The sequence below is a fragment of the Paroedura picta genome, chromosome 5 (genome assembly GCF_049243985.1).
Source record: "Paroedura picta isolate Pp20150507F chromosome 5, Ppicta_v3.0, whole genome shotgun sequence".
Lineage (NCBI taxonomy): Eukaryota > Metazoa > Chordata > Lepidosauria > Squamata > Gekkonidae > Paroedura > Paroedura picta.
Genome location: NC_135373.1, coordinates 100,324,272 through 100,351,646, shown reverse-complemented (window position 1 = coordinate 100,351,646; position 27,375 = coordinate 100,324,272). Strand labels below are relative to the sequence as shown.

Genomic DNA, 27,375 nt, shown 5'->3' with positions numbered 1-27,375 from the left:
TTAGGAAGCAGTTTGAACCTTTTCATCATTTGCTGTTCCTTAGGCAACGGATGTTGTGATTGGTTTCTGAGAGGAATATAAAAGAGGCATTCAGTGTTGCCAAAGCATTTAATTGCCATAAGGAATGATGCTTCCTATCTCGGAAGCTATCTGTGCTGGGGCAGTACTGCTTCTTGCTTTGGTATTTGGTAACAGATGGAACTTGTGGTAATGCGGCATCACTGGTGTTTGTTTCAATCAGTTTCAGTTAGTGTCACAAGAGAAAAGAGATGTAGGCAACCAACTGTGAGCTGGATTTGTATCTTGGCCGGATAACCAGTGTATACTTTCAGTAAAGTGCCAAATAGCTTTATTTCAGTGGTTGACCACCATTTATTCAAGTCCAGCAAATCCACTTTTACTGCAGAGTCCTTGCCTGGCTTCTAATCTTCAATGATAAGGCAGGTCTATTGATGAATGGTTTACAGCTTCAGACTTTCTCGAATACTTTGGCTTATGACTTGGGTACGGTACTTATTGACCTCCTTTGGGAGATGTAATCAGCCATCTACAAATGACAGAATATTAGGGGAAATTGCACCATGTTGATTCTATTAGATCTTTCAGCAATGTGTTATTACTGTTGGGAGATGTAGTCCCTTAGAAATTCCTTTACAAAAGTTGAGACAGGATCTGGACTTCTTAGATTATACTGTGTTGCTTCATGGATAAGATTGTGTAGAATTTTTGATTCAGGGGAACTTCCAGTATACTGATACTAAATTGTGTAGCTTTATCTAACCAGTTCTAAAACTGTATGTGACCATGGTCCTACAGACTAGGGCCTTCTTAGGGCTCTGGTTATAGGCATAGGTTGGATGGGCTCCCTGATAAGTTCCAACCTCCCATTGTAATTACAGATTGCAGCCATGTTGGGGTGTTGCTTGCCTGGCCGGCCATGTCACATTAGGAACCAGCTCCAAATCAGAGGATAGTCATTTGTTGAAACTTATTTGACTAATCTTATAAGCCAAATGGTCAAATATCTGCAGTCATTTCTGACAGGCACTGTCCTTCCCTTTTTTAAGAGCATGAGCATGCTTATTTTAGGGGTCCTCAGCCTTTTTGAGGCTGTGGGCACATTGGGAATTTTGCCTGTGCAAGAGAACTGTCGTTATTCAGTAGCAGTTTTAAGTAATTGGTGATGTGTTGAACTGTTTTGAGTTGAGAGCTGTATGTGACTACTTGTGGTGTTCTGCTATTGCCTCTTGCATGTTTGCCTTCTTACAGGCTTTCTCTGGATATCATTCTGGTTTTGTTAGTGTTTCTTGACTTCATCAGGTAGATATTTTAATTTCAAAAAGGTTTGTTGTAGATCCCTCAAGTGAGAATCTCTATCTGTAGGATTGAAACAGATGCAGTTGGCTACAGAAAATTGATTAGTTTGTTTAGGATGAGAGCTGGATGCATGTAAATATATTTGTCGATCAGTAGGTTTCTGGTATAAGTTGGTCTGTCATGTGTGCCTGGAAAATGTATTTCTTGCATAGGCTGGTTCATTGTCAGGTTGATAGTGAGATGAAAGTCATTGAATGCTTGGTGGAATATGTCCAAGGTTGCTTTACCACGTGCCCAGACAATAAAAATGTCATCAGTGTAACACAGGTATAGGAAAGGTGTGAGTGGACAGATGTTTAGGAAGTATTGCTGCAACTGAGCCATGAAGTTGTTAGCATATTATGGTGCTATAGAAGTGCCCATTAATCTGAAGGTACAGGTTGTTCCCAAATTTGAAGTAGTTGTGGATGAGAACAAAATAGCAGAGTTTGATGGCAAGGTTAGAATCACACAGAGCTAAAAGAGACCACAAAGGACCATCCAGTCCAGCCCACCTCCCAGCTGTCAGCTGTGGTGTTGTCAGAAATCATGTTTCTTATGGCTGGTAATTCATCTTTGTTTGGGGTGTTGGTGTACAAAGATTCCACATCCATGGAATCCTCTGGAGGGCTATTCAAAGATTGTATTTACCTCAAGATATCTGTGCTGTTGCATACATAACAAGGAGCATTAATGGCATAGGACAGGCTTTCTCAAACTTTTTACCATTAAGAAACCTCTGAAAACATTCTTCAGGCTTCAAGAAACCCCAAAAGTGATATGGACAGGCCACACTTCCCTGCCACACTCCTGAAAGTCACATGTCACCAGAAGTGCCGTCACCCAGACACACCCACCAGATGTTGCCCCCTGCCTCCACAACATCAGAAATGGCCTGGCAGCCTACTCCATTGGGGTTGGAAGAAGACTTGGACAGCCATCCCCCCCAGTGCAGTTAGGTTAACGTGAGACTACTTACCTCTCTGAACTCCAGTTGCTAATATGAGAAGCCTCGGCCAACAAAATTTTTTATAACTGCGGGCCCCTCCCATTTCCAACCCCTCCAGGCCCATCATTGGCCATGAGGCGGTCAACATGATTATATATGGTCAAATCACCCAATATTTTTAATATATATATATTAAAGTTAATTAACTCCTACCCAACTGTAGAAACCTTTCCAGGGTGGTCAAGAAACCCCAGGGTTTCACAAACCCCCTGTTGCAAAAGCCTGGCATAGGTTCTTAGAATAGAGTTAGTTAACCTCCATACATGTTATTCCTGTTTGGTCCTTGCATTTGTTGAATGTCTTCATTAAGTTGTTTCCTAATTTGCTGCTTGCCTTCTACCTATGTAGAAATGGTAACTTCCATTTCAATGTATCTAACGAAGCATGCGTGCACACAAAAAAGCATATACATTGAATAAAACTTTATTGGTCTTATAGGTGGATTCTAATTTTGTTCTGTACCAAAAAGTAACAAACTTTTAAAAATAACTTGCAAATGACTTTTGAGATTGTGGAAGAGGGATGCACAAATGATGTGTGTGCTAGAATTGGTGACCTCCACAGTTCGCTTTCTCCTTTTAAAGCTAAACCAAAATCCTCTAGTGCTCGTTTGTAGACTTGAAAATGTATATTTGTCCAAGGGTAGTGGTGGTAAATATCATGTCTTGTCACCACACATAGTGGAGCTCACCAATCAAAATGATTGGTTGTTTCTCCTCAGTCTTGAAAGTTGGGCCATAGGATGTCTGCCAGAATATGCTTAGGATCCCCCTAAGGATAGAGAAATTCAAATAACAGTAATAATGAACTACAAATGCAATAGTAAAAATGTATTTAGGAAAAAATCAACTCCTAGATCTCCAACAATATTCCAAATTTGCAGTGGTAAATGGCTGTATTCAAATAAAATGAGAGTCGGATAATCTTTACCAAAAGGCTAGTTGAATTTTTTTCCTGTGGATTTCAAAAGATTTCTCCTTATCCCCCACTGGCTTCCCTTTTATATTTGGCAGTTGGTCCCTCAAATGCAAGAAGAGCTTTTGCTTCATTCTTTCTGAAGTAGAAATCCTGTGAGGAATATTATGTAACAGAACAATTTCCTTTTTATAACTGAATTTAAAAAGGAGCAGGAGAGAGCAAGAGACGCAGTATAGCCGCCTCGTGACTGGAGAGATCATGGGGAGTTGAAGGCCTAGCAGTTTAGAGCAAAGCATGTACATTCTTTAGTTGAAAACAAGAGGAGCTTCCTAAATTAAGTAGTAAGATGCTGAGGCACTGTGACAGTTTTCCTTGTATGGTGTTCAAGAAACGCTAATGGGCTAAGTTGTGGAGATGTCACATGATACTCAGGAGGGTATAATAGATGGCAAGACAAGGGCATCACATGGTCTGTGGTACCGATGATCCCTCCTCCTCCGTTCAGCTTACTGTGGGGCCTGGAAAGGAATTCCTGAGCTGCTGAATTCTTGACTGCTGAAATGTGATTCAGTGAAAAAAGTATCTGTGTGCTGCCAAGATTCAGCAGACTTATGGCGACCCGCATGGGGTTTTCAAGGCAAGGGATGTTCAGAAGTGACTTGCCATGGCCTCCCCCTATACAGTGACCCTGGAATTCCTTAGTGGTCTCCTTCCAAATAGTAACTAGGGCTAACCCTGCTTGGCTTATGAGACTAGCCTGGGCCATCCAGGTTAGGGCAAGGTGTCCACTCAAGATTTATAAATTTGATGAGGTCTAACCAACATTTCCAGCGGACTGGGCTTGCAGCTTGTCTTATGCAATGTTTAACTTTGTCCATGGCTTCCATTTCTTCTCTTCCCTCAGTCCATAACCCTTTTGGCTGTCTGTTTCTCCTCTCTTGTCATGAAAACAAAGCACACTTGGAAAAATAAGTAAAGTGGAGTGCTTTAAAAACAGTTCAGCCCCTCTTTTCTAAAGTAGTAAGCTTAATGCTTACCAGGGTTTGTCTGCTTTGGAATAGAGAGCACTGCGGAGGGTTTGTGCTGTCTTATAGCTTTTTGCCTTATTTACACATGTATAGATAGAGCCCAAGGGGAGGCACAGAGGTACTCTTGCATACTGGCAAATGCACTGCCTCAGATCAGATCCTCAGAGGGGCGGGGGGAAAGAGAGAGAGAGAGAGAGAGAGAGAGAGAGAGAGAGAGAGAGAGAGAGAGATCTCCATCCTGAACTCCCTTCAGCCAATTCACAGCTGTAGCTTTCTGCCCCCCACCCTCCAATATCCAAAATATTTTATCTCTCTACCACTGTTTCCCCCAAAGTGACTAACAGCATTCTTCCCTTCTCCATTTTATCCTGACAACAATCCTGTGAGGTAGCTTAGGCTAAGTATGTGTGTGTGACTGGCTCACCCAGTGAGCTTCTGTGGTAGAGTGGAGCTTTGGTCTTGCAGATCCTGGCCTGACACTCTCATCAGGGTTCCCGTGGAGACACACACCCACCAGCTCCCTTCAGCCATAAGAGGCTGCTTTACCAGAGCCATTAGCAGCTGTAGAGTGGGGTATGCAGAACTGTTAAGCTGCTGAGAAAACATTATTGTGTCATGTAGGGTAGACTGCTGGTGATCAAAAGCCACAGTCATTACATATAAAAATAAAATTATAAATTAATAAAATATACCAAAGCAGGGAACATGTGCAGTTTGCAAACTACATGTGATTTACGACATAGCTGTGGTGTTCCCTGGTACCTCCAGTTGTGATTGTATTTTGCTAGTGTTAAAACAGTTCTTTCTATCTTCTCATTCTTCTGATTTGTGATGGAAATGGCTGATTATGACAAATAAATTGGTTGTGATCAGTGTATCTGAAGGCTTCTCTTCTACTGAGTTCCTGCTTTCTGAGCCTCTGCCTTCAGTAGCTACTTTGGTGGCTACCAAAGAAAGGGGTCAATTCTGTTGTAGCACCCCAGTTTAGGAGATCCATGGACAAACACATCTGCCTGTCAGCTACTGAGATAGTCCTCTGGATACAGATGAAAACTTTTAAAATCAGATCTTTTGTAAATTTCAATGTGTTGGCTTTTATTTGTTTAGGACATTTGAATTTGTTTTAATTTGACTGCTTTTTAAAATTATAAACCACCTAGAAATTCTATTTGGACAGGGTAAAACAAAACTAGACAAAACAAAACGGGAAATAAGAAAATATGCAGTTGATGTGTACACACCAAAATGTTCATACTTAAGTTTGATTATTATTAAAATATACTGCATACATAAATCTGTATAGTTGATTTTAAAAAGAAATCTAGATGCAGAAAGAGAACATACACTGTAGAGATAGAATATTTAGGAGCCTGAGAGCTGCTTTATTCTATATGAAACACTTATGTTTACCATGACTGTGACAGTGTGTACTAGTGTTTAATGCATTAAACATTGAAGCAGGAAAGACAAGTGTATAGCCTTAAATACACTGGAGCTGCAGCCAATCAGGGGCCATGTGTCATCCCTCTCTTTTCATAAAACAGCAATTTAAATATGCATATGCAGTGTAAAATAGTGAGTTCGAACAGGAACAAGCGAGACGCAGTCGTGCAGAACAGCTCTTTTTATTTAAGAAGTGATTTCAGATGGAAGCAACCACGTTGACTGGGGCTTGCCTGGACAAGCCCCTGAATATATACACAGGGCAGAGGTGGACACGCCCTAGGCTGAACCTTGATTGGCTCAGCCGCGCCTGATTAGTTTAAACTCATTGGCTGCTCAACGGGGCAGCTTGGATCCTGTTCCAGACCCCAAGCTCAGCCTTCTGCTGAGTCACATACACAACACCCCTCCCCCCTTAGATAGTCACTCAGGAGGTGGTGAATAAAGTCCTGTAGGTATCTGGGGGGCACGCGGTTCCGCCCCGACCGGCGCGGCTCTGGAGGCGGCACGGGTTGACTGACCTCAGTCCGTACTGCCGCGCTCCCAGGGTCCGCCGCCGCGTCGGCTATTGCGGGCTCCGTGCTGGGTGCCCTCGGCTCAGCCGCTGGACTGCAGAGTGGTGGTCTCCCGCCGGGGGTAGCGTCAGGGACGGGGTTGGCGGTGTCGCCTTCCCGATGCACGGAGTTGTCCCGGCGGCGCACCTGGTCCACGTGTCGCCGGAGGATCCGGCCGTCCTCGCCCTGGACCCCGTAGGACACGGGTCCCGTCGCGTGTGTGACGGTTGCAGGGATCCAACTGGGCCCGTCGCTGTAGTTCCGGACGTAAACCGGATCGTCTGGGGCAAAGGCGCGTGGCGCGGAGGGATTCTCGTGGCCCTTCTCCCGGGTTTCGTCATGGTCGGGGTGTAGACGATCCAGGAGGGTTCGGAGTCTCCGGCCCATTAGTAGTTCCGCCGGGCTCTTCCCGGTTGCCGAGGATGGCGTGGTGTGCTGGCGGGCGACGAACTGCGTGAGGCGCGTCTGCCAATCTCCTTGGGGGAGTTTTGACAACGCGTCCTTGGTTGTCCGGACCATCCGTTCAGCCTGCCCGTTAGTTGACGGATGGAATGGTGCTGAGGTCACCTGGCGGATCAGGTGCTGCCCCAAGTACGCCCGGAATTCAGCGGACGTGAACTGGGCTCCGTTGTCGGAGACTATCGTGTCGGGGAGCCCGTGGGTCGCGAACAGGCGTTGGAGGCTCCTGATGACCACGGCCGACGTCATGGCCGAGACCGGAACAACCTCCAGCCATTTCGAGAAGGAGTCCACGACGACCAAGAATGTGTGCCCTTGGAATGGCCCCGCAAAGTCGATGTGCAGGCGGGACCAAGGCTTCATGGCCGACTCCCATGTCCGCGGCGGTGCTCGCGGCGCCTCTGGGCGGTTCTCCTGGCAGGTCCGACAGCCGCTTATCCAGGACTCGATGTTCTTGTCCAGCCCCGGCCACCAAACGTAGCTGCGAGCCAGTGCCTTCATATGCACAATGCCAGGATGGCCATCGTGCAGCGCCTCCATGACCCGCTGGCGTAGCTTGGGCGGCACCACCACTCGGTGTCCCCACAGCAGGCACCCCTTGTGTGCCGATAGCTCCGTTTGCCTGGCGGTAAAAGGGGCAAAATCTGGGTCCTGTTTGCCCGCTGGCCATCCCCTCCACACCCAGTTGAGCACTCGGGCGATGAGGCGGTCTTTGGCCGAGTGCGCGGCGATGTCCGCCGATCGCAGGGGTTGCTGAGGCAGGGAGTCGATCAGCAACACCTCAGCAGCAGGGGCCGGGTCTGCGTCGACCTGTGGTAGCGGCAGTCGGCTGAGTGCGTCGGCGTGCCCGATGGACTTGCCAGGCCGATGAACGAGGCTGAAGTCATATCCATGCAAAAAAATGGACCAGCGCAGCATCCGCGGGGACAGGATCTGGGGCGTCTGGCGGTCCGTCGTGAAGAGGCCGAGCAAGGGCTTGTGATCCGTGACGATCGTAAACCGGCGGCCGTAGAGGTAGTCGTGGAATTTCTTAATTCCAGCGACGATAGCGAGCGCCTCCTTGTCGATCTGTGCGTAGTTCCGCTCAGCCGATGACAAGGTCCGCGAGTAGAAGGACACCGGGGCCTCGCGGCCGTCGGGCAGGCGGTGACCTAGGACGGCGCCGATGCCATGTTGCGATGCGTCACAGGCCAAGACGACCGGCTGCGCCTCGTCGAAGTGTGCCAGTACACTGTCGGACGTGAGGAGTCGCTTGACCGAGGCGAACGCGGCCTTCTGTGAGGGACCCCAGACCCAGGGAGTTTTCTTGTCGAGGAGCCTGTGCAAAGGCTCTGCCACGGTGGCCTTGTTGGGCAAGAAGGAATGATAGAAATTCAGGAGGCCCAGGAAGGCTTGGAGGTCGTGCTTGGTTTTCGGCGGTGGCGCGTTCTGGATGGCCTTCACCTTGTCTTCGGTCGGGTGGACCCCTTCCGCGTCGATAAGGAAACCCAGGAACTCCACCTTGGGGACGCCCAAACGACATTTCTCCCGCTTCACCTTCAGCCCGGCCCCGGAGAATCGGTGCAGGACCTCCCGGAGTCGGCTGGCGAGTTCCGGGACGGTTCTCCCGGCCAGGAGGACGTCGTCAAAATATGGGATCACCCCCGGAATCCCCTTGAGAAGGTCCTCCATTAGGTTCTGGAAAATTCCGGGGGCCACGCTGACCCCGAATTGCAAACGCTTAACTCTAAACGCCCCCCGGTGAGTGACGATTGTCTGCGCTTCCGCGGCTGCCGTGTCAACGGGCAGCTGCTGATACGCTTGGGCCAAGTCAAGTTTGGCGAAAACCTTACCCCCTGCTAGGGACGCGAGGAGGTGGCTGATCACCGGTACTGGGTACGCGTGCTGCTGCAACGCCTTGTTCAGCGTGCACTTGTAGTCCGCACAGATTCGTATGTCCCCGTTTGCCTTGATGGGCGTCACGATCGGGGTCTCCCAACGCGCGTTCGGAACCGGCTCGAGCACGCCTTGCGCCTGGAGTTTGTCCAGCTCCGCGTCTATCCGGGGCTTCAGGGCGAACGGGACCCGCCGGGCCTTGAGGCGAATGGGTGCCACCTGGGGGTCGAGGGCCAACGAGATTGGTGGCCCGGTGTAGCGACCGAGCGACGCGTCAAAGACTGTTGGGAATTCCCCGCAGATGTCCTCTAGCGCGGTGGTCTGGAGCCGCTGGATTTGAGTAATACCGCCGATCGTGATTCCCAGCGGCTCGACCCAGTCTAACCCCAACAGGCTGGTGCGCTCCCCTTCCACTATTACAAGGGGCAATTTTCCCGCAAAGTCCCGGAAGCAAACATGAAAATCCCCCACCCCCTTGATCGGCACTCGCCCTCCCATGTAATCCTTGACTATGTAGGGCAAGGGGCGGAGAGGGGGTCCCCCGTGCGGGCAAAGTCGCTTGAGGGTCGCGTTTGAAATTATAGAGAGCGACGACCCTGTGTCCAGTTCCATGGTGCAAGGGGCCCCCTCTATGCTTACCCTCAGCCGTATCTTCTCCTTGGGTCCGTTCCTCGTGGAGTTTAGGATGACGGTCCGGGTGCTGTTTGTCTCCAGGCGACGCTGGCGGCTGGTCACCTCACGCTGACCTCTGTTGCCTTGGGCCGCCCTCGGTTGGCGGTAGGCAATTTCGCCGGCCACGGGGTGGGACGCGGAATCCGGCTCTGAGCGGCATGCCCGGGCGATGTGCCCTTTCTTTCCGCAGACCCGGCAAGTCGCGTCGCGGAATCGGCACATGCTGCGTACATGCGGGCCTGCACAGCCAGCGCAGGGCCCCGTTGAGGTTGCTGGACGGCGGTGCGGTCGGGCCACGTTGTGGTCCACCTCGGCCTCCTCTTCCGCGAGGTCTCCGCCCAGGTCCTCGTGGTGGACGGCCGTCGTTGGCTTCTCCACCGGTGGGTGCCTCGACGCCTCGTGTCCGCGGACGGTCCTGGCGCTGCGGTTGGCGGCCTCCGCGTTGGCCGCGTCTTCCAGCGCCTCTTTGAAGGTCAGCCCCTTCTTTCCGAAAAGCCGGCGCTGGGTGGCCTCGTCCCTGAGGCCGCACACAAAACGATCCCGGAGTGCCTCTTCCAGATTGGAGAATTGGCAGTCACGGGCGAGGTTGCGGAGTGCGGCGGTGAATTCTGCAATGGACTCGCCTTCTCGCTGTCCACGCTGGTAGAAAACATACCGGCACGCGATCTCCCCTGGCTGTGGATCGTAGTGTTCTTGGAGGCGGCGGAGGATCTCGTCCAGGTCCGCAGCGTCCACATCGTCGGGCGCAAAGAGGTCCTGCGCCAGGTCGAACGTGGCGGCCCCGCACGTGCTCAAGAAGACCGCCCGTCTTCTTGCGGCCCCGGTGATCTCGTTGGCCGTGAGGAAGTGGCGGAAGCGCTTCTCATAGCTTCTCCAGTGGCTCGGGCGGCTGGAGTCAAACTGCTCGATCTGGCCCAAGGTAGCCATGCTGCGGCGTGCGATCTCGGTGCTTGTCGGCCCGGCTTGAGCGATTCAGCTGGCAGCTGGTTCCCCCCTTCAGACGGCTGGGCTCCACTCCAGTGGCTCGTGATGCCGGTCGGGTGCTGCTGGACTCACGCTTGTTAGCTGGCAGAGGGTCCCCAAGGATGGCGGGCTCTGTCCAGATGCGTGCAGGAGCAGCTTCGTTTCCTTAGAATCCCACCTTCGTCGCCAGTGTAAAATAGTGAGTTCGAACAGGAACAAGCGAGACGCAGTCGTGCAGAACAGCTCTTTTTGTTTAAGAAGTGATTTCAGATGGAAGCAACCACGTTGACTGGGGCTTGCCTGGACAAGCCCCTGAATATATACACAGGGCAGAGGTGGACACGCCCTAGGCTGAACCTTGATTGGCTCAGCCGCGCCTGATTAGTTTAAACTCATTGGCTGCTCAACGGGGCAGCTTGGATCCTGTTCCAGACCCCAAGCTCAGCCTTCTGCTGAGTCACATACACAACATGCAGTATTCACCTTATAGTACTAATAGTTTAGAAATAATTATCATAGTAAAGGGACAAGGAGCTATAGGTGATAGTCTTGGAACCTTTTTGGACAAATCTTCATTTGAGAATTCAGTTCCTTCTAAAGCTGACTAGCCAGCCTGCTGTTTGGCCATGTGTATATCTCTGAATCATGAAAGATAATGGGCAATGGATAATGGTACAGAAGAGATAGATGTAGCAATCCAAAAGAATAGTGGGAAAGGTAAAGAAATAAGAACAGATGGATTGCTGATGAACGGAGAGTGAAATATAAGGCAGCAGGAGAATTAATGGAAAGTGGGATACTTGCTGTTGGAGAGACAAAAGGAAGCAGGGGGTGGAGAAAATGAGTTAACAGATGGGGAAAATACATTGCAATGAGATGGCAGGTGGAAGATTGGGTGGGTGAATGAATCATAGCGGTAAATGAGTACTAGATTTTTGTCACTCAAAAATAAACCCTTGCTTTTTCATTGAATAGGTTAAACAGAAAGCATACTGGGGTCCACACAGATCTAGGTGCTAGATTGCAATACCTGCTGTATGGGCCAAAAACGGTGAAACATGATAAATTCCCATTTATTTAAATGAGAGAGTTAAGCCTGCATGTGTGTGTGTAACCTCCTTCTATCAAAATCCATTAAAGTTTGCAGGGCTTGGCTATGGTTGGATTATGCCTTGAAAGTAGATTCTTATTGTAGAGGGAGTCCTTTTTTTAACCCTTTTCTTGCCTCCTTGTACCTAGCTTTTCTCCATTGTTGTTTTTGGCTCCATTGTGAATGAAGGCTACCTTAACCATCAAGATGAATCAGAAGAGTTTTGCATCTTCAATCGCAACCAGGAGGCCTGTGGTTATGGTATCACCGTGGGAGTTCTTGCCTTCCTCAGCTGCCTTCTTTACTTGGCACTAGACGTCTACTTTCCGCAGATCAGCAGTGTCAAAGATCGCAAGAAAGTTGTGCTCTCCGATATTGGTGTGTCTGGTGAGTTTCTCTGTGGATTGACTCTGCTCCAGATTCTGTAGGGATATTATTAGTATTAAGAAAATCCTAGAGCACCCAAGATTGACCACTCTCACTTCCAGAGCATGAACCTTCTGGAGGCTGCTGCATACCTCATGAGGCTGCTATTTACCAGCATTATATGCCGGTGAATCTGTTAGCTGCAAGCTAAGGAAATCAGTGGAATGTTTGCAGATATTTAGAGTCGTCGCAATCTGTGTGGCATGTCTGATATCTTCAGCAGAAAAACCTTGTGGTCATAGCCCACGCTTCATTGATACCTGGCTTCTCTCTCTTCTTTTCCAACTACTTTTCCTATGCTGGTCCCCGCTCCATTTATGCTTTCTCACTATCTTCAGTTTTCTCCCTCTTGGGCAGCTCCAGTGCAAGTTTGCACACACAATGAAAAGCAAAAACTTTTTGCACATGTCCCGGGGGGCAGCAGCAGCAGCCCATGCTTCAGAAGTGTTCCTGGAAGAAGAGGCCAAAGCAAGTGGGGAAGGCTGAATGGCAGGCACACAGCCTGGTGGGGTGGGTGGGTGGGTGGGGGGTGAGAAAAGGAGCGGAAGGGATGGGGGTTTGACAGCTTGGCCGATGAGATGGACACGGCAACAGCTGTTACTTAGATAAAGATGGTGGCTGAACAGGAAATGGTGAGTAAGCAGGGAGGGTAGTGCAGCGCTCAACAGACTAGAGCGCGTTTCTCCCTCCATATGTTCCTATCCTTGGCTGCTGGTTGCTTGCTCATCCCTGGGATGCACGATAGAGGGTGGTCAGTCCACTTTCCTGCACTTACCACATCGTGCTTTAAAAATGGCCACATCACAAAATAGCCTTGGAATGTTGTTGACATCATTTGGAGGGGGCTCAGTAAGCCGACAACATTAGTGGACTGTGACGCAAAATGTTCCTTGTGTGAAAATGGTAATAAATGTAGTAGAGGATTCTGCGGCATAGTCTAAGGCAGGGGTTTCTATACTTTTTCAGCCGTGGTGCACTTTGGGGGATTTGATAGGTGGTGGGGAATGCCACCCCAGAATGACAGCCAACAGTGGCACAGCCGAATACCAATGCCTCTCTCCCTGCTTCGCAGAAGAAGAGCAGAAGGGGGCTAAAAAGATATTGAAGGGGAATCAAACCACAAGCCCTTTCAGTGCCACCTCCTTAAACCAAATTTGGTTATTGTTTTTTTGCTGCAAACCTGAATTTTTCTGCAGGTTTATAGAAACATTTTCCCTATTCCTATGTGACCCTATTTTACAGAAACTTGGATCTACTAGACTTAGATGATTAATCAGTTAAGGAGAATTTTGATTGTCTAAAAAAATGCCCCTAATAAATTGCGCAGCTGATATAATTAAAAATATATTTTAATACATTTATAATACCAAGAATGGCAAGTGTCATTCTGGAAGCCCCCTCCCTCCTGTCCATGAGAGAACGAGAAATGCAGCCCGTGTAGGAGTGAGGAAGGCTAGGTCACATTATTAATTCTCCACCGGGGAGCGGAGCAGATCGCGCTACTTAAAGATCCAGGAACAGCTTGGCACTTCCTCGAGATGAATAACAGCTTCTATTAAACCTTCTCAAGTGACACTTTCAGGCTTAAAAATGATTTGTAGGGGACATTTGGTCTGCAGTGAAGCAAGGTTCCTCGGGAGAAGTAAATCTTCCTGCTTGTTCAGTTACTACCATGACTGTTCGGTTGCTCGTACTTCCTTTCATTAGTGCAGCAAAGCCTTTCCCCTGCTCCCCCTTAAAGTAAACCACCCATTCATTCTTCATATGCTCATGACACTCTATGACAGGGGTAGTCAAACTGCGTCTGGCAAACAGATGCTGGCAGGGGCTCCTGGGAATTGTAGTCCATGGACATCTGGAGGGACGCAGTTTGACTACCCCTGCTCTATGAGTTTGATTCTAAAGGCACTCAAGTGTCAGTTGCGGGCATGACTGTGCTCTCCTGTAGTTGGTGATGCTGGTGAGCAGCAGAATAGTCCAAGGGGGCCTTTGGGTCAGTGATCGTTTGCTTTGCGTTGCTTGGCTTTGTAATTAAACTTACATCTGTTTGGGGAGAAATTTCTTCCCGCCGGACAAATTCTGTTGTACGTATGGGAACAGCTGGGATGTAATATGAATGAGAAGTCATGTAATGTAGTGGTGGGTAAAAGGTGAGTCTCCGCGAGGTATGAGCCTCGTTTTAGGGATGGAAGTAAAGAGCCTGCCATAGGAATATAAGAAGAGCTCTGCTGGTTCAGACCAATCCAGCCCAGCATCCTGTCTCACACAGTGGACAACCAGTTTCTCTGGAAGGCCAACAATAGGGCAGAGAGACCAAGGCCTTCTCCTGATGTTGCCTCCTGTCTGAGAGTCAGAGGTTAGTGCCTCTGAATTTGTAAGTACCCCATAGTCACCTTAGCTAGTAGCCATTGATAGGCTTATCCTCAATGAATCTATATCATCCCCTTTTAAAGTTATTTATTCCTATGGCTATCACTACAGACTCTGGCAGCAAATTCTGCATTTTAATCACGCTCTGTGTAAAGTAGTATTTCCTTTTGTCTGTCCTGAACCTACTGCCCATCAGTTTTATTGGATACTGAGTTCTAGTATTTTGAGAGAGGGAAAACAATTTCTCTTTGTCAGGTCTCTATACCCAATACATAATTTTATAAACTTCTATCATGTCCCTTCCTTAGTTGCCTCTTTTCTGAACTGAAAAGTCCCAGACTCCTCAGCCTTTCCTTATAGGGAAGGTGCTCTCTAACAACCCTGCCTCCCCTGTAGCCACCTTGGTGTAGTGGTTAAAAGCAGTGGCCTCTAATCTGTAGCACCAGTTTTGATTCCCCACTTCTTCTCCACATGAAGTCAGCTGGGTGACCTTGGACCAGTCTCAGTTCTCTCAGAGCTCTCTCAACCCCACCTCCCTCACAGGGTGTCCATTGTGTGAAGAAGAGGGATTGTAAGCTGCTTTGGGTAGTAAAAAGCAGGCTCTTCTTCTTCATTCCAGAATCTGGGCAGCTACCTTAAAAAAGAGCAAACTGGCCACACTGGGGCGGCAGTGGTTAGCTCACCTTTCTCCACAGCCTGCTGGCCCTCCTCCTGGTACTGGGCAATCCCCCCTTGCCCCAATCTGCTGAGCGAGAGGCAGAGTGGGCAGTCCTTCCCCTAATGCCAGAAGCACAAGGCCTGGCTAAACATTCAACAGTAGCAGGGAGGGGCAACCCTACACACAGCGAGCAGAAAGTTAGTTACAAATTTAATATTGTTTTATCTTAGATTCTTGTATATGTGGTTTGAGATGGTGCACATGCCGTACAGTATTCATGCAGCCCTTTTTGATTGCTGCCGATGGTGACTGTAGCTCTCCATGAGCTGAGGAGAGGCGTGCCCTGCAACAGTGAATTTGTGGCAGAACTTATTAGGCAGCATTCAATAAATGATTCTGTATCTCTGTTTAGGGATCTGGAATCTGGGAAGGGCCGTCCTAGACCTGTCTTACCAGGTGGTTGTCATGATTACAGAGATAATGTGCATAAAGCTCTTTCAGTGTTTCCAAGCAATGTGTGGTTGCTAAACAGGATGATGATGCTTGCAACTCTGGTCGAAGTCTAGCACAAGTGGATGGATGCCCTGATTATTTCTCTGGGAGAACTGGAAAGGGCTGTGGCCCAGTGATACAGCATAAGCAGAAGGTCCCATAGTCCAGACCCTGAAAACTCTGGCTGAAGCGTCTTCAGTGGCAAGGGTTAGGAAAAGGCCAGAGACAACAGTGTAGATGGATGTCACAGAAGCCAATATAGGCAGACACTTGAGATGTTGCCCTGTATGTGTTTATAGCAAGGGAGAGCTTCTTCATGTCACTCTCCCATGTTTTTTTAAAGGAGTCAAAGCCTGGTGTGGTGTTACACTGGGAGATTTGTGGATGGAGTTCCTTGGAGTTCATTGGGGGGGGGGGAGACACCAGCAAGTATTTAGGGACTTGATTTGGATCAGGATTGCAGAACCATATTGGTTCTTGTTTGTTTCTTGTTTCCTCATGTAGTTCTGTGGAGCTGATTCAGACTGGGTGAAAGGGAGGAAGGAAGGTTTGAACTTGCTTCTCTATGATAATATGAAATTCTCGGTGTCAAGCCTGGTTTGGCTGAAATTTAAAAAAATATTTCCACATCAAAATGCAGCAAAGGAAACTCCCTGAGGAAGAAGTTAGATAACCAGATAGTTCCAAATTAGGCTCTACTTCCCACTTAAAATGCTGTCCCACACTCCCCTGTGCTTTCATGATGTGTTTTCCTCTTATGGGAGGTGATAGTTCTAGGAGAATTGGAAGTAGCTCAGGTTCTGCTTCCCACAGTGGATTCATGTGCTTCATTTATTTCACCATTTCAACTGGTCTGGCAGGTTTTGTAGGGTTTCTAATCAGTATGAACACATGCAAAACCATTTTTTACCAGAGGTGAAAGCAGGATGAGTTTATGCACTGCAAAGAGCCATTCCTTTTTCAGAATAATTGCAGTACTGGGTGGGGAAGACAATTTGTCTCTTCTCCTGCAGAGTTCTGGTTCTGTGCTTATATTTCTGGAGTTTGGATTTTTATGTGTGAAATGTTTCTGTCTGTCTCTTCTTGTGTCTCCAATTACTGTTTGTCATAACCACCTGTCAAAAGCATCCAGTCATACCAGAAACCAATCAAGACTATTAATGATTCTGTTGCAGTTTTCTTCTTTTAAGAATAAGGAAACTAGTTCCACAATTTTGGCAAGATTCCAGCTGCTGTGTATGCAGTCTTGCTGTAATACCTCTGCAGATGATTTTGGAGGCATTTGTCCTTCAGCTGTGCTTTCCAGGACAGTGCTTTACAATATGGCTTAATTCTGCAGAAGGCCTGCATTACAGGAATAAATGAGCAAGTGACACCACTTCAGTGGGGCTCAGTGAATTAAACTACAGACTCAGTGCTGCTGATCTGTCTTTCCTTCCCCATGTCACAGAATGTCTATTTTTCCTTACTTAGGAGCAGAGCTATGGCATGTTTCTCAATCTCCATTCACTAAGGGAACACAAATGCAAGGGTCGTTGGGAGACACAGTTAACCCACGCATACTGATTGTCTTCCCTGTGCATACCATTCACCAATGTCATTTTGCCCTGAGCTGGGTTCAGCTAAGGTCTCTCAGTAGGGGTGGGGGATTTTAAGCTAAAAAAATGGCTGGTACAAGACATCTACTAATAAAAACAGCCACCAAGGGGGTGTGGGGGGTGGGAAGGGCATCTACCTTCTCACCTGCCTTTCCCCCTGTGTCACCTTGACTGTTTATGCACTGGGAACTTCACTGCCCCAGCTCCTGTGCATTAGCACAAATCGGGCACAGATGAGGCGCACCGGGCCAAATACTCCTTCCTGTGGGTTCAGGAAGTAGTGGAGCAACCTGCCACGACTAAAACTCCAGCCTGCAGCCCGGCATGAAAACTTCAGTGCATAAACGATCCTTGTGATCCTTCCACAAATGTTCTCCAGTCTGTAAATTGCTTTGGGATGCCATATATTAGTGTTTGCTAGGGAAATGAAAGAATGGATACTTACACATACATTGTTTTTTCCTCTTCTTCCTCCTCCTGCTCCTGCTCTTCATTTTGATGGTGGCCTCTCTCTAAGGCTTATGGGCATTCCTCTGGTTTGTCAGTTTTTGTTTCCTGGCTGATCAGTGGCGAGTTTCGAAGCCAGAAGACAATCCGATGAACGAAGGAACCGATGCAGCCCGGGCAGCCATCGCATTCTCTTTTTTCTCCATCTTCACCTGGGTAAGTAATGCAGCTAAGCAATGGAGGTTCGGTCCTGTCACTTCAGATGCCAGAACTATGACATGCAGTGGAGCTTCCTTCCTGCAGGTTTCACAATCCAAAAGGTCTTCACATATATCCAAATTGATCATGGGGGACAGACTACGGCCAAAACTTACCTGACAGTCATATGTGCCATATTTCATTTAACTTGAATATTTGGTTGTTTGTGCAGATGATGATGATGATGATTTGAATTTCTATCCCACCAATTCCACAAAGCTCGTGGCGGGTGACAGTAAATACCATATACATAAAATCCCCAATTAAAATTAGCCCCTAAAAATCAAATACCACATCTAATCCACAGATCTTTCTTCTGTGTCTCTTTTACCAAAGCATCCCAAGAAGAGCTAGCACAGCCAGAGATGAACCCCAGCTTGGGCCATCTTAGGCCAAAGACAGACATAAATAACCTGGAATGTATCATGCATATGCATTCACCTCCAGGGCCCAATTGTCATGCCTCTGGGCCCTGTTCATTCCAATTAATCTAGGGTCCCTCTGATCCCATGTCCATAATACACTTTCATACGCATCATCAAAACTGGCAGGAATTTCCAGGAAATTTGTTACCCTGTAGAGTTAAGGTCCATCTGCTACTCATTTGCATATGTACACTTAAATGTAGACTCACTAGAAGTTTCTCATTGACAAAAACAGACAACTTCAGTCTGTCCACTAAATTTTTTTTTTAATTGACACAGTATCCAATATTTATCTGTAGCATAGGAGATATTCCGCTGTCTAGCACATATTTTGTGCAGGCAAATGGATCATTTTTTTTTTCTTTGGTCACAAAACTTCTGCATCCTGAGCACACTTTCTGTTATTTTCCTAGTTTTGCCCATTTCTTTCTCTTAAATGTAGCTTTTGACCTTCAGCTGGTATTGAGGCCTTTCTAGCCAGAGTGCAGTGGTCCTGAAGGAGGCATTTTTCCTTTGAAAATGGAGGGTCATTCCTTCGTTGGGACCCCAGTGTTCCCTGTCTTCTTTTATTGTATCGGATGCCTTATTTTACCCAAGGGGATCTTGCCAAATCCTCTCCCTCATTAATGCCCCTTGTTACGTCCTGTTCTCTCCCTACAGAGCACTCTGACAGTTCTGGCTCATCGGAGACTTGGAGAAATTACCTTTCAGGAAGAATACCACACTTTATTCCCTGCCTCTCCACCACTGCTGCCCTAATGCCAGTGTCCAGAAAGGTTGGACACAGCAGGGACGAAATTGTTGGAGTGAAAGTGTTTACAGCTCCATGCTGAGGAGCAGGAAGGAAGATAAGAGGCAGAAAACGTTTATAGAGAGTGATGTGGTGAGGCGAATGAGGACACCAAGATGCCTTGGAATTTGGGAGAGCCTCTACCTGCCCTTTAGTGCTTAATAGCTGAAAATAGAACATGTCCTGTTTGTGTTCTCCTCCCCATGCCTCTGTGCCCCTCTCCCTGACTAATGCCAAATAACACACCAATGTACCTTTCTCTCAGCCTTAATATTATTTAACTGCCATGGGTCAGTGCCAAAATACACCTTCTGCTTCTACTCATTCTTGTGTCTTTCTGGTAGGCTGTTTCCCCAGCACAACTTAATGGTGTTCGGAAGGTGGCTGGTGATCTCTGAGCTTTTTTCCATCCAGGTTTTGCCAAAGAACAGAGCACAAGAACTTTTAGTGATGAGGCTGAGCCTCTTGACCACTGCTTTGAGGATTCTTGTGTGTGGAAAATGAGCTTCTTGCCTTGGTCCCCAGTCTGCCAGCATACCGAGCCTCCCCAAGAACTACTGTAGGTGGGTCTGCGTGTGCAGGGCCCCCTGGAAAAGGAGCCGAAACCTTTTCTCCCAGGCCATTCTAATGCTAGCACAACAAAGCATGTTCTTCACTGAGCCCACAGCCGTCCTTCACAGCCACTGGAATGAGCAAGGGATTGTACAAGGCCCAAGCCTGCATAATGCACATCTTTTGCCTGCCGTCATTTTCTTAATGCCGTGGTCAAGGGAAGAGTTGCTTGGGTGCATTCTGGTTTCTTCCCTGACTTGTGCTCTCTGTGAAGTCTGTCAAAACCTTCTTACTGTTTTGGAATGTCCTTGTGTTCAACTTGTTAATAATTCCAGTGTCTCATGTACTAATGATGTCTTGTGCACTAACCACTTCTAATTCTACTTTTGTTTCTTCTTGGTACGTTTCCCCTCTCTTTCTTCCTCCCTCCCATGTCTTTCTCCTTCTCGTTCCCCTTCCTAAAAAACCGTCCTCCCCGCACTGCCACATCCTCCTTTTAAAGGTGGGCCAGTCCTTTCTGGCATTCCAGCGATACCTGCTTGGTGCCGATTCGGCTCTCTTCTCCCAGGACTACATGGACCCAAGCCAGGAGGCCGGCATGCCTTATGCGCCCTACACGAATGAGGATGACACTACAGCTAGCATGGGGACGTACCAGCAGCCTCCTTCGGTGGATGCTTTTGATGCTGACACACAGGGGTACCAAGCACAGAACTACTGAGAGCTGTCGAGGAGCCCCTCTCCTTTTCCCTCCCCTCTGCCCACTCTTCTCTGCCACCAACAAGCCAAGGTGCAAAACAGACACGTGTGTTTTGGAGCAACAGGTGGCTCTGGGCCACCCTCCAGCCTTCTAGGGTCTTTGTTTTTAATTTAGTAAATTTTTAAACTGGAAAACCTAATGCCTCGCTGCTCCTCTGAATTCTCTACCGAGATTGAATTGTTGAATCTGAAACGTTTCACTGTCTACGTTTAAAGAGAGAATCTTCTTTCCCTTTCTATAGAAAGCTGCCGTGGGGAAAGAGTCTGTACGGGGAAAAGAGGGGAAGGACCTGAAGGCACAACAGCTAGGTTGGAATGGGTGACAGGCCAGAGTCTTCGTGGAAGTGCAAGCAGCAAAGAAAGAACAGGTCTTGGGTGAGCAGACCAATCTGTATGATATGCAGGGGGTCAGTCAGTGTGTGGGCCTGCAATCAGGCTAAGGCGTGAGTGTGGCAGAAGACAGTGGAGGGAGAACATGATATGCATGGAGGGAGAGATGTTGAGTAGGCCTGCAATTACCTTTTCACCAAGTTCGGCTTTAGGGCCTGCACCGACACCAACTTGACAGTTCTAAACTAAAAAAGAAGACTTTGGCTTCTCTCAAATCTAGTTAATGCTTATGGCTCTTTTCTCCATGTTAGGTTATTTTTTTTTTTATCACAGATATCTTTATCGGCATTTTTTCCCCATGGAAAATCTGCCCCGGACAGCTTCTGTCATAAGTGTGAACTGCAGTGTTGGCCAGTCTTTCTCTCTTCAAAGTGCTCAGCAGCATTGTGAGCATGTGGCGGACGTATTGAATGACCTCCTTGCTGTGAACAGAATGGCAGGCTGAGCAGGGACAGGAAGAAGAGCTAGAGGATGTGCGTTGGCTATGGGGTATTGGTTTGTAGGGAAAGGAGGGGAGAAAAACTCCTCCTCCGCCACACCTCTGTCACACAAGCTAATGTACTGACCAGTTTTTAATTATCACTGTACTGAGAAAAGGTGCTGAGAGTATGTGTGTGTTTTGGGGGTCTAGGAGAGAACTTGCTGTCACTTATCAACATGAGCAGGGACATGTCAGTGTCCACCAAAGAAACTGATTGTTTTTACACAGTGAAAACAACATGTATTTTTCCCTCAGTGTTTTTTTGGCATGTGGAGCTCTGGCTTATAAATGCTCCAACATGTGACCTGTTCATTACAGGACACAGTGTTGAGCTGTAATTGCATGGAATCCCAAACCAAAAGAGAGGCTGTTTTCAGATTTAGATGCTCAGTTAAATAAGGCTTTCATCAGGTTTAGATATGGACACCTATGGTCTGTTCAACAGGCAGAATCTTTGCTCAACATGGGATGAACTTTATCGGTACATTTGCAAGAGTGGCCTAACATGCTGAAACACTCTGCAAATCGTAAAGTATCTTGGCTATGCAAGTCAAGCCTCCATGGAACAGAATTACTCCGAGTATACCAAGGCACACCAATGTAATTACTCCCCCCCCCAAAATAAAATCATGTCCAAATAGAGTTTGACTTGTGTAGTCAATAAATTAATACACTGAAAGGGAAATAATAATTACAATGATTCCAAGTAATTAATCATACTCCACACAGGTCACTGGGAATTGTTATGCAGTCCAATCCTTCCCAAGATCAGTCAAAGGTATGACCCATTCAGTTCAGCTGGGTTTACTCCCGAGAGAGGATTTATATAGGATTGTAGAAATGAGATGTTTGCTTTCACACTATAAGACTTAAGAGAGATGTTGGGGTAGAAAAAAGGGTTGTGCGCTTCGGCGTTCCAGCCCATTCCAGCGGCCAGTCCAGCCCAAAGCAGCAAGTGGCGCGGGGGGGGGAGGGGAGGTGCCGGTGGTGGTGCACAACCCAGCGCCTGCACGGATGCACAGAGCTCTGCATCTGCACGTGTATGCCGACTGGCACACTAGCCACCCTCCCCCCCCCCCAACGCCGTGGTGCTCGTTGCTTCGGGCTGGAATGGCCACTTCGGACACCGAAGCGCACAACCCTAGTAGAAAACATCCTGGAAGATACATTTGCAGCATTAGCCAGGCTCTATCAAGAGGACAGTGAATTTGCTTTGTGTACTAAGTGGTGAAACCAAACTCTTGACCACTTGCTACCTTGCCACATCCCAGTGTTGTTGATAATGAAGAGCAACTGGGCTGACTTGCAGGAAAAGCTAGCTCTAAACATGGTTAAATCTCACCGTTCAACCCTGTGGAATTTACTCAGTGGGACAGAGCCGTGTCCCATTCAGTAAATTCTCTTGCTTTCCTGGAGTTGAGGGAGAAGCCAATTTAGTTCGAGTGCAGAACAAATCATGTCACACATGATCAAGGACCAGCTGGAATTCCTGCTGTGAATATTTGCTCAGGCAGCTTCTTGTGTTGGCCAAAGTCAGCTACCATGCTTAATATCACCCCCTGCCTCTTAAAAAAAAAAAAAACCCTACTGGAGCACAGTTCCAAAAAATCATATTCTTTGGGATTAATCAGTTTGGAATATCGGTAACCTACTCATATTCGCTGTTCCACCAGTGAAATTAATAAACCCAGAAGGCTGTAGCATCTTAGAATGGCACTCTAAATAACAGTGATCCCTCAGTGAAAAGATGTGCATTGAAAGATCAGGTGGAAAAACACAGTTACTCAGCTGTGTGTCTGCTCCTACCCAATGCCACTTGAGCTTCTGGTCCCTTGCTTACCCCTGAGGAGGGAAATGTAATCTTGGACGTGATCCAAAGGATTAACCTGGTGAACTGCTGCATTACTCTGGGCTTAGTGCCTGATCCTATATCCCAGTTCCTAATTTCATGGCCTCTCGAGGTTAGTGGTCTGGCCCCTGTGCCTTTCTGGATCTATGTACTTTGGGGTCAGGAGCTGAGGCCTTAAGAGTTTCATGCATTCTACAGGAAAGTAAATGTGTAAAAATGATTTAAGGTCAGATCCATTAATGTTACACCAGTGCATCCCAAAATAAGGTATTACACAGACAGAGTTTGTGGTATGACTTTAGGCCAAGTCTTTTTGAGACTGCAGATACCTTTGGAATTCTGACACCGTGTTGCAGAAGGCAGAGACAGCAACAAAATGGATGCTGCACCTTCCGCTTAGTGAAGATCCTGGGACTAAGGTGGCATTTACTGCCAAAGCAGCATTGCAAAAAAACAAACAAAAAAAACTGCTTAGCTAATCAGAAGCCTTGCTGAGCAAAAGCACTGGTGTCTGTGGGCACCATGGCATCTGTGAGCACCCTGTTGGGGACCCAAGTCTTGGCTAAATGCTGACCATTTTGCTATGATGATGTAACTAAAAGCAGAGCTGGTCCCATTGGAGGCTCCTTGCTAGAGACTTGCTTTATTTGGTGAGTAGCTAGAAGCTAGTGGGGAAGGAGAGTAAGGATAGCACTTTCTGTTGCACATAGGAAGAAACTAAATCCTCATTTGTCTGGTCCTAATAGAAAACAATACTGTGTAGTGCTTGAGGGAGGTGGAAGGGTTTTCCATAAAGGTGTGCATTCAGCTAATCAAGCTGGAAAAAATTCAGTCAAATTTTATTTTTGCTATTTTTCAGCTATCTGAAATGGCTGAACTACTTTCCAGAATTTCTGGGACCGCCAGATATTTGCAGTTAAAATGAATGTAAAGGGTTCTCAGTCCCTTTGAATGTCTTTGCAGTGAACTCTCAGTTTGGAGAAGGCATTTAGAAGGACTGCAAGCCCTTTAAATTACTTCAGCATTCACTGTGTGGCAGTGGCATGCAAAAAATATTTCTATTTTAAAAGGACTGTGTTCCCTTTAATGTTTAAATGCCTTTTCCCCTTCTCTATGAGAAACAATGGAGGATGGTGGGACTTTCTTTGGAGGCCCATAGAACTGGATCCCCTGGTCCAATCTTTTTCAAAATTGGGGAGTATTTTGAGGAGAGGCACCAGCAGCTATTCTGCTATTTTGGTGCTTCTACCTCAAAATACAGGCTCCCCAGATTGATTCTCTATTATAGCCTGTGAGGATCATTGGTTATGATGGAGCTATGATGGAGATGAAAAAATCCAGCATTCCTGAATCTGAATACCATCCCAATATTGGGATTCAGGAATACTGGGAAATACCAATTTTTTTGTGTTCAGTATACCTGAACCTAAAAAATACAGGATGGGTTGTTTGTTTTTTTGCACATCCCTAGTCTCCACCCCCAAAGCATCTCACTCTTGTAATTGGATGGCCTAATATTTAGGCTTGTGGGTGAGTACTAAGTGAGTTTTTAAAAATGACTGAGGTCAGAGAGTGGCCCTTCATATTAATCTGTCTCCCTGGAGGGAACGAATCATGGGACTGGAGGGCAGAAAAGACTGGTGGAAAATCCAGTGCTGTTGTAAAGTTTCATTGGTGTTGACTGCATGCTTTCATGTGTTGTGGTGGAACAGGAGATGTTCTACTCCTCAACATTTGTTCTCCTTGCACAGATTTTATTGGGAGAGGAGAGGTAGGCCAAGACTTTCCAACTAGATGCATGCAAACAGATTATTCCCCCTCTGCCCCTTTTTTACAAGACACCCCATTTACTGTCACATATGTACAGATTCCTAAATCCAAACAGGAATATTTTTCCTAGTTACATGCCATGCCACTCCCAGGACATCACTTGTGCATAGCCAGCTTTGAAAAATTCATTGTCCAGAATCCAACAGCTAAGTATATTTGAAATCATTGATTGCAGTTTATGCAAACCTCCATTACTGGGGGAAGGGGAATTCACACAGAAAGAAACATCCTGGTCATATCTCAGTTGATAGCCTCTGTTTACCTTCTTAGTCCACATCAAGCTTCAAAGCAATTCCTTGCTCATGTTTTCTTTTTGTTTCATTATTTATAGTTGTTGTTTGTGATGCATTGTTGTTTGTGATGCATTCATTCTAGGGGTTTTTTTTGGGGGTTTTAATCAGTAGGGGAGGGTATCCTTCTGGGTGGACAGTGTACATGATAACATGAGACATAATTCATCTCAGTAAAATGGCAACCTTCAGATAACCCACCACTAAGTGAGGCAAAGCAGATATTCTGGCTTGGCTCTTGTGGCCCTTTCTTCCATGCCCAGAGAAATGCCAGTTGCCACTTTGAGGTCAGGAGGTGAATTTTCCCCAGGTCAGACTGGCCAAGGATTCTGGTTTTCTTGGGTGGGGGGCATCATCTGGACATGAAAGTGGAGGGTCACTGTGAGTGGGCAGGTAGTTGTGAGTTTCCTGCATTGTGCATGGGGTTGAGCTAGATGATCCTGAAGGTCCCTTCCATAATTCTAAACTGCAGTGAGGTAATTGCTTTTTAATAGTTCCATTGGAAGCAGCTTTGCAGTTGTGAAGCTAAACAGGGATATAGCATCAAAACAACTATAGTTTAACAGCTGGAGTTGGATCTGGAAGACCCTAGTTCATATTCCCCACTCCACCATGGAAGCTTGCTGAGTGACCTTGGGCGAGTCACATTCTCAACTTAACCTACCTCACAGAGTTCTTGTGAGGATAAAATGGAGAACAGGACAATGATGTAAAATATTTTGAGTCCCCTTGATAAATGTGTTGCCTGAAACACTTCCAGCAATTTATCAAGTGTTAAAGACAAATGATTGACTTTCACATATAGTAGGCATGCACCAAGTGCAGCTCAGTATCCGTCCCAAGTGCATATCCCCAAGGTTTATGTGCTTTCTATCCCACTTTCTGCGTCTACTATGGGAAACTTCCTTTTCCCTCGCCTACTCCTGAAAGGTGAAGCAGCTTTGATGTGAGATTCAGAAGCACTTAACTGTACTGTAAGTTATTGCCTTCTCTTGTGTGAATGCAAAGCTCTAGTTATGATATACTCAGATGGAGAAAATAGAAAGTGAACACACAAACAGAATGAAGGTTAAACAGCATTACCAGCATCAGGGACTGAGCTCTGCCAAACAGTACAACAGACAAGGATCTGCACAATTTGTGAGCCACTGAGCCAAGCACAGCCCCTAGTCGGGCACTGAGAAAGGCCAGCTGCTCAATCCCTCCTCTGTAGGTTGCAAGGCCAGAGCAGTGAAGACCAGAAATGGTGGGTGGCCAGATGTGACCCAGATTTGAATTGGTGGTCACAGGTTGAGCAGGTGATCTGTAGACTCCTAAGTGCCATGCTGGGAAGGAGAGAGGGTAGTGATGGGAACAAATGTACGCCCTTATCCACACGTTTTAAGCTAGATGCTGTTTTCACGTGCAAGTCAACAGGCAGCAATGCCCACCATCTTGTTTGTCGTTCCAGTTCCTTAGCTGTTGTAGGCACAGTGAGGTCTCCCCTTGACTCTCAGACATGCACATATACTTACCTCATTCATGTCACCTCCATGCTTGATCCTACCAGTTCCCCCAGAACCTTCCAAGTGTACAGCTGCAATTTCAGATGCCAGGACACAGAACTGGAACATAATTGAGAAGCTGAATCACAGTTCATTTTGCCTCATGCGCCACACCGACTTTCTCTTCTGACAATTTTACAGCTCCTGTGACAACTTCATTGGGGATCTCTGCACCCCTTGTGCGCAGCATTACTGCCTGTGTATAGTATATATATTATATATAAAGATACTATTCATATATATTTATACATATGTGACAATGAAAAGGGTGCCCTGCTCTATCCAGGATCCCCAGATGTCCAGTTCCCAACCAACCCGCTCTCTTCTCTTTAGTCTGTTCTTTCCCAAGTCAACTAACATAAATCCTGCCTTCTTGGCACCTGTGTTTACAATGTCCTGTATATTTGTGGTTTTAAAAAGTGAAGGTGGTAACTACTGGTGTGTCTTATCAATAAAGTTATTACATTCAAAACAAAATGTAATCAGATGTGGGGTTTGTTCCTTCCTGGCTTTTACATCTGTCTGAATTTTACAAAGTAGTGAACAAAGGACATGTTCCTCCCTCCCAACATAATAGATACACCCAGCATAAAAATCATGCCAAATACCCCCACCGATACTGTATAAAACTTTCAGTCAGGCCTGGAAGTTAACCAGCTTATATAGAACAAAGCTTGAGTCTGACAGTAGCTTTAAGACCAGTAGAGTTTCATTCTGGGTATAAGGTTTCATATTCATTCACACGTCTTCAGATAAATATAGTTTCCCTCAAGCTTTACATGGGTGTGTGTGTAGGGGGTTAGTTGCCAGGGAGGGCTAATTAGAGTCAAGTTACATGAGTAACTGGGT

General features: G+C 47.0%; 1 protein-coding gene across 2 annotated transcripts in view; it reads left to right on the top strand.

The window, feature by feature from the left end:
- Positions 1–27,003, top strand: part of SYNGR1 (synaptogyrin 1) — a 38,943-nt gene extending 11,940 nt beyond the window's left edge. Inside the window, exons 2-4 of one of the 2 annotated variants that reach the window (XM_077339461.1) lie at positions 11,517–11,754; positions 17,429–17,574; positions 19,886–27,003. In XM_077339461.1, coding sequence (XP_077195576.1) covers positions 11,517–11,754; positions 17,429–17,574; positions 19,886–20,104 — 603 coding nt within the window. In that variant the 3' untranslated portion in view covers positions 20,105–27,003. Of the gene's footprint in view, positions 1–11,516; positions 11,755–17,428; positions 17,575–18,701 lie in introns of both variants that reach the window. The other variant, XM_077339462.1, reaches the window with a different exon arrangement.
- Positions 27,004–27,375: the final 372 nt, after the last annotated feature.